Source organism: Plecotus auritus (assembly GCF_963455305.1).
Source record: "Plecotus auritus genome assembly, chromosome: 8".
In the NCBI taxonomy this organism is placed as follows: Eukaryota; Metazoa; Chordata; class Mammalia; order Chiroptera; family Vespertilionidae; genus Plecotus; species Plecotus auritus.
Genome location: NC_137782.1, coordinates 10,889,933 through 10,910,261, shown reverse-complemented (window position 1 = coordinate 10,910,261; position 20,329 = coordinate 10,889,933). Strand labels below are relative to the sequence as shown.

General features: G+C 55.5%; 1 protein-coding gene across 2 annotated transcripts in view; it reads right to left on the bottom strand.

The window, feature by feature from the left end:
* Positions 1 to 20,329, bottom strand: part of MYO5B (myosin VB) — a 223,144-nt gene that overhangs the window by 57,598 nt on the left and 145,217 nt on the right. For both annotated transcript variants that reach the window (XM_080684268.1, XM_080684267.1), the window contains exons 11-17: positions 14,377 to 14,458; positions 13,784 to 13,924; positions 10,093 to 10,215; positions 8,926 to 9,009; positions 7,222 to 7,371; positions 6,063 to 6,160; positions 1,885 to 1,971 (exon numbers count right to left, since the gene is read on the bottom strand). In XM_080684268.1, the coding sequence (XP_080540394.1) occupies positions 1,885 to 1,971; positions 6,063 to 6,160; positions 7,222 to 7,371; positions 8,926 to 9,009; positions 10,093 to 10,215; positions 13,784 to 13,924; positions 14,377 to 14,458 (765 nt within the window). The remainder of the gene's footprint in view (positions 1 to 1,884; positions 1,972 to 6,062; positions 6,161 to 7,221; positions 7,372 to 8,925; positions 9,010 to 10,092; positions 10,216 to 13,783; positions 13,925 to 14,376; positions 14,459 to 20,329) is intronic.

Genomic DNA, 20,329 nt, shown 5'->3' with positions numbered 1-20,329 from the left:
CCATGGCGCCCTTTCTGCCACAAACAGCCACCTTCTATTTTCCACCCCACGTTATTTCATTAAAAAACAAGATGCTGGTCACGACCCATTAAACTGATTTCTGACCCACCCATGGGTTGCGATGGGTTTTGAGGGACGCTGGACGGAAGACGGGGGCTAAAGAAACCTTCCTGGGAGCCGGGACTGAAGAGCCAGGGGCCGGAGGGGGCCGCGGCCCGTGGTGTGAGGTCTGGAACCCGGCGGCTCAGCGCTCCTGTGGCCCTGTCTCCCTCTCAGGTTGCGTGAACTGCACCTGACCTGAACCCCGTGCGTGGAGCAGCCGCTGAGAGGCAATCCCATCAGCCAGAACACAGTGCTCTGAACTCAAAGCTGAACTACTGCCCATGGCCTGGGTCCCAGTCCCTCCGTCTAAAGGCTGGAGCCCGACAGTCAGGGCGCGGAAGGAAAGCCGCCTTCGTCCAAGGACAGGTGTGGCTCGCGCATCGGTCCTGCAGCTTCAGCTACTTGTCTTCAGACCCAAGTTCAAAAAGGAGCCGGAGCCCAGGACACTCCGTCTTTCTTCTAAGCAGGGGGATGGGGCTGAGGAGGGGATGGGGCTGAGAAGGGGATGAACAGCACCGCCTTGCACCTGGCCGAGCACAGCCTCTGAACAAAGCCGTGACGGCAGGCTCTGCAAAGCCGCCTGGATGCCGCAGCTGAGTGACAGTTCTGCGCTTCCCGGGTCAAACGCACATTCCTAACTCCGGCAGCAGCTTCCTCCCAGGCCCACGGCTTGGGAACGACTGATGGCGAGGCTGTTTCTATAAGTGACCCCTGCGCGTGAAGCGGTTCCTCAAGGCCGTGGGAAGGCGCAGGTGGAGGTGCAGGGAGGCGGGGGCCGGTGGGGGGGGGGGACACCCCCTCCACCTCCTGACACACGGGACTTCTCGGGACACAGGAAAACCCACAGGCTCCGGCCTGCGACAGTGCCCTGCTCAGGGCCACGGCACGGCCGGTGTTTGCTGTGACCCTGGTGCGCAGTGCGCTTTCTCGAGCGCTGGTTGGTCACCATCCCCCCCACCCCTGCTCCAGGCACGTGCCACAGCCTTGGCACAGCTTCCACAGACACGGGTGGCTTCATGCTCATCCCTGAGGCAGGCTGGACCCCAATAGCTGTCCTTTAACTCAAGTTGTGTTTTCCACCAGAGACTTGATGCTATATTAAAAGGTGAAGCAGTCCACGGACAGATGAACGTATAAACCAAGGGTGGGCTACACATACAACGGACTGTTATTCCGCCTTAAAAGGGAAGCACATTCTGACACACGCTACAGCACGGGTGGACGCTGAGGACATGATGCTCCGTGAAATAAGCCCGTCCCAGAAGGACAGACACTGTACGACTCTACTCGTGTGAAAGCAGCCGGCTTCCAATTGCCTCCGGCTTCTACTGAGGCAGAAAGTGTGACAGTGGTCGTCGGGGGCTGGGGGGAGGGAGACGGGAGTGACTGATTCATGGGTAGAGCGTGTCAGTTCTGCAAACGGATGTAGGTGACAATATGAATGTGCTAATGCCACCGAACCGGACACTTAGAAGTAGTAAATACGATGTGTGTTTTACCAAAATAAAAGGGGAAGGAGGAAGGGGACGAGGTGGGAGCGGAGTCGAGGAGAAATCTCCTTTGCAAGTGGCCAGCGCATCACCCAGACCAACGCCAGTTTGAAACTGGAAAGCTGCCCCGAGGATGTCGCTGGCGACCCCCACGCTTTGCAGACCCGACGGGAACGCCTGTTTCCGCCGGCACCCGCCTGGCCCAGTGCTCGGGAACAGCTGGGAGGGCCTGTTTCTGGCGGAAAGCCCACGGAGGGCCCTGGGGGCAGCGGAGCGTGGCGGCGGCACGTACCTGGACGGGTAGCCGGCTGCGCTGATTCGGATTGTCTCCAGCACCCCGCACGCTCGGAGCTGCTGCACCGCTCTCTTCGGGTCAAAGCTGCAGAACCACGAGACAAGCAGTGAGTGGCGGTCGGGCGAAGCAGAACCAGAGCCGAGCGGAAAGCCGGCCTCGTCCCGCCCTGAGCTGCCGGCCCTCCCGCACACAGAGCACAACCAGGTGAGGAGCAGAGTAAGGGCGGATGGGCGGCCTCTGAGCCATTTCGGTACCTCGGCTCTGCATGCGTTCTTTTTAAATGTATTTTTATCGATTTCAGAGAGAGGAAGGGAGAGGGAGCGAGAGAGACAGAAACATCAATGATGAGCAAGAATCCATGATGGGCTGCCCCCTGCACGCCCCCTACTGGGGATGGAACCGCGACCTCCTGGTTCATAGGTCGACCAAGCTGGGGCCCCGGAAGGAATCTGGCAAAGGATGTTTGGACACAGCTTGGATCTTCGTCCCTGCTTCTCGACGACCTGGACGTGGGGACCTTCTAAGTCCCTTCCTTCCCCCATGGGGAGGGGGCAGGAGGGAACCGGCCCGGCACTGCCAGGGTCACGTGGACAGAACCTGCTCTCCAGCTCCGTCTCCTCACTGACTCAGTGGCGTGAGGATATCTGCCAACTAAAATCCACTGGCTGCTGTGATGACCAGGTGCCGTAAAAGGGGAATGAATGCCGTTAGGAAAATGAAGGCACTATACAAAGAAGTTACTGTCATCGTCTTTCTCTGATCACCCGCTCCCCACCTCCCCGCCGCCCCCCAGGGAGGTGTAAAGACAGCCAGGCTTCTGTGTTTTCACGGTATCTCCCCGACAGCCAGGTAAACGCCCTGTCAAATGCATCTCGCCTTCTGTGTGCGTGACTAGGCGACTGGGAGTGAGAACAGCCCTGCTGGTGGACACCCGCTTCCTGGTGCACACCCAGGCAACGTGGCAGGACCACGTGTGCTCCAGCAACACCTGAGTCTGGACTGAACAGCTAGCCAAGAGTACAGGCCGTCCTGCGGAAGCGCAGGGCGACACCGTGTCCTCCCGGTGCAATGTGCAGGCTCGCAGAGCCGGAGCTCGCGGGATGCAGAGCGAGACTCCGGGTGTCGGATCGGTTCTGCCTCGGCAGCCATGCCCCCCTTCACTGATGTGTGCACGGCTGCAGGCTCCCCCCGCCCACCCTCGCCGGGCTCTGTGGCCTTCGGGGTCACACTGCAGGGCCCCGAGACGCTCAGCACTGCTCGCCTCTGCGACCAGGGGACTGGCCTCCGCTCCTGGCACCAGAGAAACCTGGCGGCTCCTCTGAGGAGCCTTCCCAGATTGCCGCCCCCTGGATGGACACAGCCATCTCTCCCCTCCCGCTCCTGCCCTGTAGGGGACAGTCACTGCTGTGCCATCGCCAGTTACTCGTGACGGGCGACTCCTTACGGATAAGGGACGATCTTGTCCACTGTCATCCCACCTGTCCTAGCCCAGTGTCCAGGGAGCCAGAGGGGTGAGAGATGCTTGTTGTTGTTTTAAATAAAGGAGGAGGCAGAGGGGAAAGGACTTGTACACAGGAGATGCTATCAAAGCATTCAGTGCAGGACCGCGGCTCTCTGGGGGGCGTGGCTTGGTCCTCCAGGCAGCATTTGGCCAAGTCTTGAAACACTGCCATGTCACATGGTGGGGATGCTACCAGCATCGAGCAAACAGGGGCGGGGTGCCGAGCTCCCCACAGTGCGTGCGCAGGGCAACCCCACAACCAAGAATTCCCTGGCCCCACATGTCCATGGCGCCAGGGCTGGGAGAGCGTGGTGGTGCGGGGCGGGAGGAGGGACACGGCGCTCTCCTGCGAGGGTAACGTCAATAACGCTACATTTTCACCATCCAAATAATAAGGTTATCGTCTTGGATTCACTTATAATGGTTGTTTCACCACGACTAACAGATGAAGAAGTGAGTCGGAGTAAAGGACTAGCTCGTGAATGGCCAAACAGCTGGTGGCAGGGCCAGGACTGGAATCCAGGTCTGAGTTGGCTCAGTCTTCTCCTCTCTTCCCTTCCTGGGGGAAGATTTTTTTGGTCCAAAAGGCAAAGGAAGATCTAAGACAAATGAATGTTTGGACTAGAAAGTCCCTTTCAACGTCCCCAACTTCTCTCCTTTGGAAGAGGAGGCCCAGCAGGGACCCGGCTCAGGGCAGGTGCCAGGCTCTGCGGGAGCTGCCCAAGGTCACAGCGGGCTGGGCCCACGCTGGCACCCAGCCTCCTCTCCTGCTCCTGCCCTTCACACATAATCTGTCTCTCACACACGCCGCTTTAGAACCGCCTCTTTTCTTCCGGCAGCGTCAGCTGGTAAGCAGATGCCCGGAGGGTGGGGGGCCCTGAGCGTGTCTCAGACACGGGGGGAAGGGAAGAGAGTGCCCAATCGGCACGCGTCACGGAAGGCTGATTCAGAGCTGCCTCCCAGCCTTTTCCAGCTCGAGGCCCGTCGAGTGCGAGTCAAGCTTTATCAAGTGAGAGGAGCGGCAGAGGCAGCTCAGGCATTCACTCTGAGCGTCAGAGTTGCCAAAACAAATTACTTCGCAGAAAGTGGATTATGCGAGGACCCAAAAGGAATTCAGAAAGATGGGAAGGACGTGCTTACAATTTTTAAAATATGTGTCTTTCGGGCCAGAGGAAAGAGCGTGTGAGGAGGCTCAGGGGATGGGAGAAGAGGCTCAGAGGTGGGACCATCGAGGGCTTCGGGCAGCCCTCCAGGCCAGAGAGGAAGGGAGTCTGAGACAAGGGGATGAAGGAAGGAAGGCAAGAGGGAGACCTGCTGGCCTCCGTGGGATTCTAACCATGATGGCACCCTGGGAGGAAGGCAGAGGAAGAACAGGGTTATGCTGTCCCATGGGGCAGCCACTAGCCACCTGTGAGCATCTGAACGTCACTGAAATGAAATTAAGAACTGTTTCTTGCCTGGCCAGTGTGGCTCAGTGATTGAGTGTCGACCCACGAACCAAGTGGTCACTGGTTCAATTCCTAGTCAGGGCACATGTCCGGCTTGTGGGCTCGATCCCCAGTAGGGGGTGTGCCGGAGGCAGCAGGTCCATCATGTTTCTCTATCCCTCTCCCTTTCTCTCTCTCTAAAGTCAATAATAACGTATTTTTTAAAAAAGGATTCGGTTTCTCAATCACACTAGCCACATTCTCAGCACCCAAGAGCCCCACGTGACCAGTGCTACCCCGTAGGACGATGCCGATGACGGGCGGTCCCGACATCACCGGAAGCGCTATTGGGCGGCACTGGTCCAGAGCGACTCTCGGGTTTCTAGTTTGCAAGATTGTTTGGTGGGCGGGTGAGACGTCAGGAAGCGGTGATGCATTCACCCCAACAGAGACCATGTGAAGAGCAACCTGGCAGCGAAAAGGTGGGCTTTCAGACAGGCTGAGTGGGAGGTGGCCCTGGAGCTGCCGTAGGCCTGCAGGAATGATGGTCTGGGATCGGGCAGAAACCAGAGAGGGACAAAAATCTTTAAGTATCGCGGCTCTCCAGATGCGGGTAGACTCCACCGTGTGAGAGTGGACAGAACTGGAAGGAAATGTCCGAGGTCGGCACAGAGGCAGGGTTTGGATCGGAGAAGGCTGAGGAGGGAGGGAAGACGAGCAAGCGTGGATGACCCGGAAGCTCAGCGGCCGCGGGGGTGAGAGGGACAGGACCACCTGAGTGTTATCACTCGACAGGTCATCTGGGGTCAAGCTGCCTCGGTGCGAGGCGCCTTCCCCACTGCTCCAGCGAACCTCCGTGTCTGAGCTGGACATTTGCTGGGAAACTCGCTCACGCCAGCATTCGAGGTATGCTTTCACGTGGTCTCTATCGGATTCGAGTGTGCACCCTCCGTACCACCACTGTGAGCGACACGGGGGCGGGGAGGGGAGGCTGTATCTTCTGACCCCCTTGAACGCTCCTGGGCAGCAGACAGGTGACCCTGGGAAATGTCTGGGGCCTGTGCTCAGCATAGAAACCGCCTGGGGGATGGGGGGCCAGCCATTCACCCCAAAGACTGCAGACCCCGGGCAGCTGTGCCAGCCGCTCCCTGTTCCTCTGAGCCCTAGCCCCTAAGGAGGCACGAGGAGGCTGGGCCGGGGGGCCTGTCTGCCCGCCTCCGACGGCACGGAGCGGGCCGCACACTCACTGGAAGGAGAGCTTCTCGTCGTTGGGCTTGATGCAGCGGACGTAGTGCGGCGTGGTGGCGTTCAGGGTCTCCATGAGCAGGTGCAGCGAGGTGCGGAACTGCGGAGACAGAGCAGTGCCTGGTCATCGACCGTCTTTCACGCGATGCATAATACACATAAGGGCGCGCCCACAGCGCTGGCTGTCACCGTCACTGCTTTGACGATGACTGCGAACCCAGAGGACAGGAAGCAACTCAGAGCCCTGGGTCCGGCTCTAGCTCGGACCCTCCTACCACCAGGATGACTAAAATCAGTCCCTCCTTGCCCTAACCGGTTTGGCTCAGTGGATAAAGCGTTGGCCTGCGGACTGAAGGGTCCCAGGTTCGATTCCGGTCAAGGGCATGTACCTTGGTTGCGGGCACATCCCCAGTAAGAGGTGTGCAAGAGGCAGCTGATCGATGTTTCTCTCTCATCGATGTTTCTGACTCTCTATCCCTCTCCCTTCCTCTCTGTAAAAAATCAATAAAATATATTAAAAATAAAATAAAGTAAAATCAGTCCCTCCTTTATTTGGCCTCAGGGCTTCTGGAACCCAACGGGGAGAGGCCACCCCTGCTGTGTCTAACTCAGGTCATGGATCCGAGGAGATGACCAAGTGCTACCGGAGATGATCACAGTGCCTGGGGCCTGCACACCGGTGCCCGGCCGCTAGGAGTGACTGCAGTTATATGAACGTGCATAATAGGCAAATCCAGTGAAACAGGACGGTTAGTGTCGCCAGGGCTTGGCAGGCGCTCCCATCGCTTCTCTTGGGAGACACACGGGGCATGACATCCCATGATGACTGCAAAGTAGGAGAGGTTGCTTCCTGTGGTCTGGCCCCCAGGCTTATTCAATCCTCCCCCACCCCCGGCCCTCCCCAGGCATCTGAGGGGCTGTTCCCTGGTCCCACCACAGGCACCGACTGCCCCGCCTGGGGCTACAGCCACCCTTTCCCTCTCCTGTTCTCTCCCTCTGGAGAAGGGTTCGCAGTTTCCTTCTTCAGCAAAACAGAAAGACTGAGCAGGGTGGCGGGCTGGGATACGGGCTGAGATACCGGGCCACCTGGCCTCCCTCCGACACGGCGGCCCCGCCTCTCCAGAGGCCCCGCCCACAGCTTCCTGCCCCACGGGGGCTGACCTGGTGGCCCACGGTCTTCTTGTGCTCCTTGTTGGAGGCTTTCAGCGGGGGCCTGGCGGAGCGGACGTTGATCTTGGAGCCCTTTGCGGAAGCGGTGGGGGCAGGAACAGCGTCCTTGTCGTCATGAAACAAGTCAGCCACCAGGGGGAACTAGAAACAAACACAGGGAGGTACTGAACACAAGACCTCTTGGACTCGAACTTGGCTCAGACTCGTTCAGAGCAGCTCTCCGGGATGTACCCAAGAGGACTGAGAACACCTGTCAAAGCTTGTTCACCACGGTTCGCAGCGGCCAGCCACAAGGTGAAAGCAACTCTGACATCCATCGGCGGAGAAATGGATACACAGAAGGTGGTACGTCCATCGGGTGGACTGTTGCTCAACAACATAAAGGAGTGGAGCCCTGATACACGCGACAACCTTATTGGATCTTGTAAAGCTGTGGAACTTCCCTGAGCCCTAACTCAGTCATCACGTGAAGGCTTTCCAGAGCACAAAGCCTGGAGCCGAGCCCGGGCAGAGGCGCTGAGATGAGCCAAGAGGGGAGAGGGCCTCCTGCCACCTGCCGGCTGAGTGAGCAGGAGCGGGCACGGCGGATGGTCGGGCATGTTGGTGAAACCGGGGTTACTGGCCTGACCGGAGGGAGGAAACCCCTTTAGATTGGCCCCTGAGCTGGGGACCTTCTGGAGAACTTATATTTTAGTTTAAGAGCAATATGTGCCCCTGCTATTGAGACTGCGTTGGAGAGGGTAGGGTCTCTGGGAGGGAGAGGGAGAGGGGTTGGTCGGGACATTAACTCTGAGAAAGAAGGGGTAGGACGTGCATTCTACTCAGAATGCGTTTTATAAACTCAGTGAACGTAGAGAGACCTCTCATTTAACCACGGGACGGAAAGGCCGTGTTTGACCTTGGGCTTAGGCAGCAGGACAAGACCAGGCAAGAAATAGCAATCACCGCACCGCCCACCCCATCCGCCACCTGGATAAGGGGCTGGGCCAGACAGGCACCTGAGGGTCCCCCCTGTGAACCAACGTCCAGTCTCCATGAAAAGCAGTCACCTTGACTAAGGACTCGGGCAAAAGAACACATTTCTGAGTGAGGGAGAGATGGTGTTTTTTCTTTGATTAACTATCTGCACATGGGCTTTTAGAGAGCTATTGCAAAGTCTGTGTATAAGCTGGCTAACCAGCAATGGAACTATTATAATTCCTCTTAAGCCATAAAAAACAGCACCCACCTGGGCCTTTAAAAAAATGTCCCGCCTTCAACCTTGGAAACACTCAGATGATACCTTCAAACCAGCCCAGCACTTCCCTGACACTTTGCCACTATTTGCTTGTCTACAGGAACTGGCTTTGGTGTTCCCTGCTATTCACGTTTATATAGAGACTAGAGGCCCGGTGCACGAAATTTGTGCAGGGGGGAGACGGGGGGAGGGAGGGTGTCCCTCAGCCCAGCCTGCACTCTCCAATCTGGGACTCCTTGAGGGATGTCCCCCCAAATCCGTCTGTTAGTAATGAAGTCAGTTTCAAGAGGCATTTCTTTACAAAGTATTCATAGCTCTCTGCCGGCTGAGAAAGCAATTAGCTACATTGTAGCCTCTTAGGCCGGCAATGGGCTTTACTAGCTACATTCTCATTATCTCACTGGTCTTGAAGCCTCTGGCTGTGGACACTGACTCCTCCCCTGCTTTTCCCGTGTTACCTTGCTGGCCTTCAGGATGTTGATCTGCTCCTCATACACCGTGTCTCTGTTTTTCTCCAGGAAACCATCCGAGAGGTACTCCACCTGGGCCACGGGGGAAGCACACGGGAGTCAGTGCTGCGGCCTGGTCAGCTCCCCTGAGCAGTGTCGTCTGGCCCACACAGTGTGAGCCGGAACCCCCAGCTACTCCCATTTAAAATGCAAACCAAGACGTGGTCAGGACCTACACCGAGAACTGGGCATTCCTTCTGTGGAAAAACAAACTGTTTGCAAAAGGAGTTCCTCTTTCGAGAAGCCTTCCTTTTGGGGGTGTAAATGCGGTTGTCCGCCACACTCCAGACCCACTGAATTAGAACCTGCATTTGAACAAGATGGCAGGCAACTTCGTGCACATGGACTCTGAGGAGCGCTGGGCTAGTGCATGTGGCTCGCGAGCTGCGGTTTGCCACTCTGTTGACTAATGAGTTTGCCGACCACTGTCATATACTACCCTTTACCTCTTTGCACACAATATGCCACAATTGCCTAATCCTCACAGCTTCCAACTACACAGTAACATTTAGTCTAGTGCAGTGGTCGGCAAACTGCGGCTCGTGAGCCACATGCAGCTCATGAGCCGCGGTTTGCCGCTCTGTTCACTGAGTTTGCCGACCACTGGGATAGGGGCTTAATCACAAGGAACAACAACAGCCTGTAATTATTGGAATCGAGAGTCTAGGTCAGTGGTGGGCAAACTCATTAGTCAACAGAGCGGCAAACTGCGGCTCGCGAGCTGCAGTTTGCTGACCACTGGTCTAGTGCATCCGGAACAGAAATCGATGGAGAAAATCCTCAGTCTCCACCAGCTCCTGGGAAGAGCGGCACCGTTTCCCTGTCCTCTTCCCTCTCAAGCTCCAGGAGGGCCGACTCCGACTGTCACGCTGCTATATCCCCAGGAAAGAGACCTCAGCAAAGGTTTGTCAGGCGCACACCTGGGAAACCACAGCCACCCATGGGGTTCTGCCACGTGGGGACGGGGTGGCGCACACACAGATGGCGTGGGGAGGGAGAGGAGGGTAGGAGGGCACCCCACCTAAGACCCTTCAGGCTGCGGCAGCTCCCTCACAGGCCAGAACCCCGAGTCTGGGGCGGGGCCCACACAGCCCCAAGCCCAGGGAGCAGACCCACCTTGTCGGCGAAGTGCGCCACGATGAAGGCTGTGTTGGACATGCGGGGTTTCTGGAAGTGCTGGCTGCCCCCGTGCCGGTCGTACAGCTTCTGGGCCCAGTTCTGGTCAGTTCCTTTGGGGACCTGCGGAACCACAAAACCAGGAGCTCCGTGAAGGGGAAAAAGGAAGCCAAGAGCTGAGGCCGGGGCTGGAGTCTGCCGGTGAGTGGACCTCATGACCCTACGTGGACATGGAAAACAAGGTTCAACCGCGGACACGTAGGATCCTGCCACGGTATGTTCCAACACTCCGCGTGGGCTGGTGTCCGTAGGAGCGTGCTGAGCCCGCAAGAACCTGCTGGTTGGTGGATGCTGGAAGGGTTACAGGGGTCCTCAAACTTTTTAAACAGGGGGCCAGTTCACTGTCCCTGAGACCGTTGGAGGGCCAGACTGTAGTTTAAAAAAAAAACTATGAACAAATTCCTATGCGCACTGCGGTTCCGGGACGAGTCGGCTGCTAAGCAGGACAGGCAGCGGCACCCGGCGGGCCGGATAAATGTCCTCGGCGGGCCGCATGTGGCCCGCGGGCCGTAGTTTGAGGACCCCTGGGTTAGAAGAGCTCGAAGATGGAGGCCAAGGTCACGGAGCGAAGTCACAACTCAAGGAACAAATCCGAAGAGGTTTCCTCCCTCCGGGCAGGCCTGGAACCTCAGTGTCCACCAACACGCACGGCCACCTGCCGTGCCCGCTCCTGCTCACTCCGGCCGACAGGCAGCAGGAAAGCCCTCTCCCCTCTACGCTCACCCAGCGCCTCTGCCCGGCCCGGCTCCGGGCTGTCCTCTCCCCGAAGCTTTTCCTGACTCTCCATCTCACTCTGGAGTTCCTCCCAGTCAAGCGCTCTCACACGCACCACCTGACACTGCTCATCGCTGGTTTTCGCATATTGTCTTGTCACTACGAACTGTCAGTTCGCCGGGTTCGCCAGGCCTTACTATATTTTTTCCCTGCCCTTCAAAGAACTTAAATTGAGTTCCAGCCTAGTGATTAAGCTACTGGTACTAATCTCAGCTCCCCCAAATTTAAATGCAAGTATGTCAAACTTGTGGCCAGCTGGCTGCGAGTTTGACACGCTTGATAGAGGTTCCACTACGTCAGGAATTCTGCCCCTTTCACTACGTTTAGAGACGGCTTAAAAAATGGCAAAGCAGCCCTAGCCGGTGTGGCTCAGTGGATAGAGCATCAGCCTGCGAACTGAAGGGTCCCAGGTTCAATTCCGGCCAAGGGCACATGCCCGGGTTGAGGGGGCCGTGCTGGAGGCAGCTGACCAATGATTCTCTCTCATCATTGATGTTTCTATCTCTCCATCCCCCATTACTCTCTTAAATCAATAAAGAAATATATTTTTTAAAAAATGGCAAAGCAGCTCGCTTTGTGGAGAATATGAGTCACTGTAAGCACCATTCCAACAGTCAAGGATGCTGGGAGCCTTTGCGATGAGAAGGTGCCTCGTCCTCTGTCGCACCCCCCGCCCCCCGCACCCCAGGTAGGGTGACCTATGGACTCGCCTGCCCCTCGTTAGTTTAGGTTGTGCATTTGGACCAGGCAGGACTGAAGGTGACCCTTGCACTAGCTCTTTAAAAAGGGCTTTGTTTAGTAAATTAATGCAATCTGTGCCACATGGAAAATGCTTACACAGTTGAGAACGAATTTCTCAGATACTTTGTAAGCAAACAGATCTTTCTCAGTGTTCAATGTGGTACAGCCACTATTGAACATCCAGTGCTAAGTGCCCTAGGAAACTCAAGCAAACTTTCCCTTGAAGGAGGCTATGAATTGTGGTAGGCAGTCAAAATAAAATGTATCGAATTCAGCATTTTATATATATACTGTTTCATATTTAGAAACACCAGGTATGGGGGGCGGAGGGGGGTGGCTTGGCAGGGCGGCCAGGGGACGAGGACTGGTAGGACTGGGTAGCAGGAAGGGCAGCAATGTGCTGAGAAGCCCCACCTAAGTCAACACCTGTATTTGCTGGGATAAAAATCATAGTGCCTGGCCAGTGTGGCTCAGTGGTTGAGCATCGACCCATGAACCAAGAGGTCACTGGTTTGATTCCCAGTCAGGGCACATACCCGGGTTGCATGCTTGATCCCCGGTAAGGGACGTGCAGGAGGCAGCCGATCAAGGATGTTCCGCTCTCATTGATGTTTCTCTCCCTCTATCCCTCTCCCTTCCTCTCTCTCTAAAAAGCCAATAAAAACATATTAAAATCATCTTGTCTGGACAATGAAACTGGACTTCATAATCCTACACATGCACTCATTCAGACGGGCATAAATCAACGAGCAAGGTCACGCGCACATGTATTTCCTGATGAGGGTCAGTCTCTCTTCTCACTCCCCTCCCTCAACTAAAAACAAGTCTCTCTTCTCACTCCCCTCCCTCAACTAAAAACAAGGGGCAGCAAGAATTCACCATGAAGATCCTCAGAGAATACTATCAGCGAATGCCCACGGTGCTTAGTATTTGCCAGACAACTTTCCTGTATCTTTTGGACGTAGCAACTCATGTAATCCTCACAATAACCCTACGAGCTGGGCACTATGTTTAGACACATTTTATAGACCAGGGAGCTGAGACAGAGAGGGCAGGTAACTTGCTCAAGGACACACAGCTGGGAAGCAGCAGCGCTGGGTTCAGTCCAGGTCAGGCTGGCTCGGGAGCCGTGTTCTTCCCTCTTATGCTCTCCTATCTGACAACAGAGTTTTAAAGGCAGCCCAGAAGGCAGGGTTGGATGGAAGGCACTTATCTCCAAAAATCTTCCCACAGAAGTAGATTTAAAACAGGCACGGGAGAAAGAAAGCTAGACTTTGTGTTCTGATAAAATCTACATTGCGGCTATCAGCAACTCAGGAATATGCAGCAAATTGAATCCTTTAAAAAAGAATGTACAACCAACTATATTTAACCATTGACTTCTGAATGGTGACAGAGGTCTTCTTGAATTGTTAGTGTTTTTTTTTTTTTTTGAAGTAGAGTTTTTTTCATGTTTAATTTGTATTTGTAAGGAAAACCCACACAACCCCCATTCCCAAGCCTCCCCCCGCCCCGCCACTATCCGAATAGCAAAACTGTTGTGCCTTTTATTTATCTTTGATTCCAGTCTTGGCAATCGTTTTAAAGAAAAATGCTTTTTAAAAGTCTAGAGGGGGAAATGTGCACGTGGCTTCATACAGGTGCCTACACTCCCCTCTCAAAGTCCTGGGAAGGGGCCCTGGGTCAGGAGGGAGCCTGGGTCCCAGCTCTGCCCCCATCTAGGCAGGACCTGTCCCTCTGCCCCGCCAGGTGGAGTCCACAAAGGCTCAACGGGGAAATCATGGGTCTCGCCTGCCCCCAAGCCCCTCTCGAGCCACCTGGCCCAGCTGCGGAGATCCCCACCCTCTCTCAGAGCCGAGGACACCAGGGCATCGAATCCATGCCACCATCACATCGTGACAGTCATGCCACCCCGTATTTGCCAAAAGGGGCTGCACAGCAGCAGCAATACTTGCCAGTCACAGTCCCCTCTGGTACCTTCTGGTGTGCAGAACGGACTGTGCTTCTCTCAGCAAATTCCAGGTCTGGGGTCCCACGCTGCCCCGCACCATCCAGCTGCCCTGTCCCACCCCAGCCTAGAGCTGACCTAACGCCATGACCGCATCACCGGCTTTACCTTACACTCCTCATCCAGCAGGTCCAGGATGCCCAGCTTGGCTTCTATGAGGTCGATACAAGGCTGGTTGTCGTAAAAGTCAATCAGGGTCCAAGGGATCTGCTCCTTCATGTACTCTTCCTGCTCCAGTTTGAAGACATGCTAGGGTGGGAGGTGGAGGTCAAGGTCAGGGAACTGCATGCACGCCTTACCATTCGCCTGCCCTGAGCTGCGACCACGTGGTCTCCGTCAGTCATGACAGCAGGGAAGGAAGCTGAGCGAGGCGGCCCTGCCTCCCAGGGGATCCCCTCTCCACGGCATTGGCCACACCCCAACTCGCCACAGGCAGCCTCGTGCTGCTTGCAATTCTCAAATGGCCCAGACGCCCAGGCTCAGGAGGGCTGGGGTCGAAGCCCCATTCAGTCCTCCTCTTGAGCAGCGGGGAGCACCTTCTAAAGCTGGGGCACCATGAGGAACCCTAGGAAGGTCAGGGCAGAGCCAGAGCCCCTGGCCCTGATAGAGGAGAAGTGGCTGGGCCGTCGCTCTCGGGAAGACAGAGCCCTCCCCCCTCCCCCCCCCCCCCCCGAAACCCCAGGTCCAGACACCGAGCCCACCGAGTTGAACTGCTGCTGCAGCTTCTCATTCGCGTAGTTGATGCAAAACTGCTCAAAGCTGTTCACCTCGAACGTCTCAAACCTGCGAGGGAAAGAGGAGAGGACACAGTGAGAGCCCCTTCCGGTGGCTGATGGGATCTCTGGGGCCCGGCTGCCCTCACCCTCCCCTCCCACCCGCTGCGCCCTGAAGGCCGGCACCGAGGCCGGTTCCTGCTCCTGAGCCTGGACACCACCGGCGCAGGTACCGGCACGGCCGAGTCCTGCTCAGTCAGGAGAGGAAGAACGCAGACAGAGCCCACCCTCCCTCTGACCACCAGTTACATTTCGGTAGATTTCCTTTCACCGATTTTACGTTTTTGAGCACACTGGGATTATATGTAAAATGAGATGGTTTTTATCATTTCACTCTCCATGGCATGTTCCTCAGAGGCCTCTGTTTCAGTATCTGCCCCATCGACCACGGCATGGATTGCCCCGAAGAGTGGGACAGGGCGCCCAGGTGAGGGGGCAGGAGGGGAGGAAATTCAGCTGGCGGACCCCCTACAAGCTGGGAGAGGTCGTTCCACCCAGAGGCGCGCCTTTCCCCAGTTCACACAGAGGCTCTCGGGCTGGCCGTGCCCCCCACACAGACGAATCATGGTTTGGCCATCTCCTCTTGAGGAACATTTTAATGCTTTTTTCCAGTTTTCAGCAGCTAGCGATGCTGTGACAAATACTGCATGTACATCTTTGACTTTGGATTCTCTCCATAGGATGTGATCCTAGACGGAGAAACACACCTCGGAGCATCGTGTCTTAATAGGCAGAAGCAAGGCAACTTCCGGAAAGGAGGAACCAACTCACGTTATCACCCACCCCCGGCCCAGCCTCCCAGGGCACAACCGTGTCCTGTTCTCTCCATCCCGGGGAGGATGCTTTTTACTTTTCCAGTTCATGGTTCCTGGCTTAGGGTTTACATACAATAAGATGCAGCAAATTAAAGGGTATACCTCTACGAGGTTTTTTTGTTGTTGTTGTTAATCCTCCCCAGAGGACATTTTCCCCCCATTGATTTTTAGAGAGAGTGGAAGGGAAGGGGGGGGGGAGAGAGAGAGAGAGAGAGAGAGAGAGAGAGAGAGAGAGAGAGAGAGAGAGAGAGAAACATCGATGTGCGACACTATTTGCCTCCTGCACGCAGCCGGGGATCAAAGCTGCAACCCAGGTACGTGCCCTTGACCGGGAATTGAACCGGAGACCCTTCAGTGTGCGGGGGCCGGCCCTCTAACCACTGAGCACAGCAGCCAGGGCTATGTTTACGGGTTCTTGACAAACGTACAGTGTGTGACAACCACCACAACTCAGCTATCGGACATCTTACAGGCCCCCCGTGTTCCCTGGTCCTCCCTCACTGGGAAGATTCATGCATCACAGCTCTCTGGCTTTCAACTTCTAAAAGCCTCTGGTGACGCGGCACACGAATAATGTTTTTGTTGGAATTTTAATCTCTGATCCTTAATGGAGTTCAACCTTTTTCTGTGTGCGCGTCCCAGTCATCTCACTCTGTGAACTGTCTCGGATCGTCGCTGACGTCTCTGCTGGGCTTTTAACTTTAAAAAATGGATGTGTTTGAACTATTTATACTTTATCAACTCTGTCGTCTGCTGATCAGCACAAATGTTTGCAAACAGCTGGGTCCCTGCGGAGGAGCGGGGAGGCGGAGCGGCAGGAGGGAGAAGAGCCAGTATCTGAACCCAGAGAGTCTGATTCCTGAGACCGCATTCCTACTTTAGACAAGAGTGACTGGTTCACTGGGAAGAGCAGGGAGCAATGACCCGGAAGGGCTGTGAACGGGAAGGACTTCCGGAAGAGGAGGTTATTGAGATGGAGAGGGGTGATGACCAACGAGGGCCCGGGGCTGGGGCACAGGCTTCCGCCTTCTCCATGACCTTAAATCTTCACCTCGCTCATTCTTCAGTGCGGACGGCACTTCCTCAGTCTTACGTAAAAGGATGCCAGCCCTTCCCGTGGGCCCCATCAGGACCACTGCAAACAAAAGTGTCGCTGCAGCCCTGGTGGGGGTTGGAGATGGTGCTGGTGGAGGGGAAGTACCCCATGCAGAGCAACCAACAAAATAAATGCACTGACACCCAGCGGGGCGGGGCCAGTGCCCAGAACACCTCGGGCTTCCCTTCCTCCCCTGGGCCTACCTCCCCCACCAAAGAGTAAGACATGGAGACACAGGAAGTCACTTGGGGATCAAAGGAGTCAACCGCATGCCGGCAACTCCATTAAAGAACAGCCCCGGGTCGTGCCTATAGGAGGCGTCAGTCTGGGTTAATGAAACAAGATCAAGGACACAGAGTCCACGCCGGGCTGCAGTCCACGCGTCCAGAGCAAGCGGGAGGGAGGCACTGTGTGGGTAGGCGGTGCCCTGGTCTGCGGCCCTCGCAGCCGGATGCTGGTCCTAAGGCCTGGTCATGTCACTTAGATCCTCACTTCCTCCCCGCCCCCACACGCACCCCAAGGGAGGTTGCCAACGCCAACCAAGCCCCAGCAGAAACTTAATTAATAAACCCGAGAAGAAGATAAAAGAGCCGCCCTCGCAAAACTGGCCAGATAACAGCAATTGCGTGTGCTTTGCAGGGTTTCTACGGAGCTCCACAGATAAAGGAATTAAATATCTCCCACTTATCATTTTTTAAAGGTTTACAGCGATAGCACTCCACAAAGAAAATTCTCATTAATTTGCGATGGCCTGAAATTAGCTCCTAATTTCCCTATTTCTAAGGATATTATCTGGAAACAATTCCTCGGCCATCAGGATAATTACTGCAATGCTGAGGGGCCAGAGATGAACGAGGGGCCTGGGCAGCCTGGAACGTGTCTAAGATGACTGATCTCAGGAAGCCAGGGGGACAGGGCACCTTCCCCTCGACAGTGGGATTCTACGGGTGGTAACTCTTCGCATCAACCGAGATGACTTTTTAAAATAAGCACAATGAATCCATTTATAATTCACAACACTGACACGTCACAAAGGCATTTATATGCCAGAGGGAACTGGATTTCCCCGGTAAGGTCAATGCCGACGCTATTCAGGCCAATTCCTTGGGTGGGAGGAAGGTCAGAACCCAGAGTAGGACTTGATGCTGAGACCTGCGATCTGTCCTTGTGGTGGTCCGCGTCTCACCCCTACTTCAGTTTCCTCCTCGCTTCCAAAAGCAGCCGAAAAATCATTTCCTTCTCACTCTGCCCCAGTTACGGAGTATGGCAAGGCCCACAGGTGCCTCTAGAAAGAAGGCAGTGTTTGCTGGAAAGTGAAACTGCAATAAAAATATAAGTAGACCAGTCACCCCGAGTTAATTCTTAACCGCCACCAACCTCTCGCCCAGGGCAGAGAGGCAAGGAGATGCTTTGAGGGTGGGGAAACAGGCCTTCCTCCGGAGCACGGGGCAAAGGAACAGCAAGCTCTTAGCTCAGCCTCGTCTTTCTGTTTTACCAAGATCGCCCTTGACTGTCTACTGAAGGTCACGTGAGAACACACTGTGTGAGTCCATACATATAAAGTCTCGATTCCAATGAAGTATCTAGAGGAGCAGACTCACAGAGACAGAAAGCAGAGTGGCGGGTCCCAGGGGCCGGCAGGAGGGAAGATGGGAGCTGCTCAACGCTCTGGAGATCCATTGCACAACCGCGGGCATCAACGTAACCCTCCTGAACTGTACACGTGACGATGGTGAAGATGGTGAATTTTATGATCAAGGTTTTTTTAAAGCACCATTTAAAAAACTAAAAACACATCATTCAAAAGCGCTAAAGAGGGCTGGGTGCCAATTTTAAAGTTGGGAAATACTACAAGAGACACAGAAAGTCACACCAGGGCGGAGAGGAATATAAAATCCCAGTCAAGCCCACTTCCTGCTTCCTGGGGCCCATACATTCCTCTCCCCGCTCCGCACCCTGCCGCCACCTCAGCACCAGGCACGGATCTGCCACCTGCCTTGCTCCCAGTCTCCTCAGCGAAGTCCTCATCCACAACAGGCTGGGCACGGCCAAAGCCCCCTGCCACCTTGGCATGTTGAAGGCTCAGGTCAAAGACAAATAAATGTGTATTTTTTCCCCAAATTGAAGCCATTTCTTTCTTGTTACCTTGAGGAGTGGAGAGCAATGAAGGGTTATGGCTACAATTAATCAGGCCTGTAGAGGCAAGCGCTGGTTAATGCAACCTGAAAAGGAGACCCCAGCCAGAGCTGCCTGGCTCCTTCCTGCTCATTTCCATGCCCTGCCTGGGAAGGAGTACCCTGCAGGCAGCGTCACGGACCCTTAGCCCTTAGTTAAGGACGGACCTTGGCTTGGGTTGGCTAAATTGCTGAGGGTGCTGCTTGCTTTGCACCCTTTGGAGCCGGGCAGGGGAGCAAGGTGCAGGGAAGCCACCTTTTACTGGGCACTGGGCGTCTGGAAATAAATGCTCGGGAGCGCCTGGGCGAAGGGCATCCAGCTAGGGGCTCCTCGCAGGGGTGGTGGGGGCAGCTGTGGCCCAGGCAATTTGTTCCGTGTTCAGAGCCTTTTCTACCATCGGAACCAACCACCGGCTAGAACGGCACAGCGGGAGGTGTGTGGGTGACGATGCTGGCCCGTGCACTGTTCGCTTACATGTGTACAGACGGGAGTGTTTCTCACTCTGGCTGCCGATTCTATAGAGGCAGGTTAAGCATTTGTAGAAAGAGCTGGAGTGGCTCATCTACCCTGCAAAACTCCCTCCAGCTGTCTGCAGAGTGAGCTTGACTGCAGGGCCAACGACGCCACAGAGCCACAGACGGGGCTACAGTTCATCCGGGGACAGTCGTCATCTGTAGCAGCAGCAGTGCCTGCCTGAGGGGGAGGGCATGTCTAGCCTGAGAGAGCCAGCCAACCACTTTTTAAATATATCACTTCTTTATGACATGGTTGGACAACGTAAATTAGCTTCTGAGAAAGAACAAGGATGTAAAAAGGAGAAAAGAAAACAGCATGGCACGTTGGGAAGGAGGCCGGAAGGGTAGGAGAATCCCAAGAGGGCTGGTGGGTGGCCCCATGCTGCTGGGCCCGGCGACGGGACCCTGGTCCCCCGGGACAGCTGTCAGATGTCCCCAAAGGAACCAGGCCATTCTCAGACGAGGGAGATGCACAGGCCAGGAGTCGGCACCAGGAGCAGGAGGCGGCATCCTCAGGGTCCCCGCCCTCCCCATGGACGAGTCCACCTGTGAGACCACAGACAAGACCCTGCCACCTGTCTCTCCCCTTCGGGCAGCCACAGCCTTAGAGAAAATGAACTCGGCTGTAAAAATTAACGGGCAAATAAACACAAGCATGAAATCCCAGCTTGCATGGATGAGCCGCACTCCCAGAGGCCCCTCCACCACGAGCGATGCCTCTTCCTGGGGGTCCCGGAAGGGGACGCTGTCCATCAGCTGCGAGGCCCTGCTGGGACAGTGTGTGAGCAGAACAGAACTGGCCTTTCAGACTTTACTCAACGGGAGCACTGGAGTCCAGATATTTCGCCCTAGCCGGTTTGGCTCAGTGGACAGAGCCTCGCCTGAGACTGAAGGGTCCCGGGTTCGATTCCAGTGAAGGACATAGGCCTGGGTGCGGGCTTGATTCCCAGTAGGGGGTGTGCAGGAGGCAGCCTGATTGGTGATTCTCTCTCATCATTGATGTTTCTCTCTCCCTCTCCCTTCCTCTCTGAAATCAATAAAATTAAAAATTAAAAAGATATATTTACATGTGATTAATGAGTCTGCATGATAATCTTCCCAAATCGAAAGCTCAGTAAAATGAGAACCTGCCCAGATAGATGAAGGTAATGCTGCAGCCGTTTCTCTGGGTCCTAGCGCAGAAGGTAACCCCGCAGGTCAGTGTTTTGGGAAATCCAATTACCCTGAAGGTGCTCGTGGCGGAGGGAACGGTGCAGAACTAATTACTGCCAGTCGGGCAG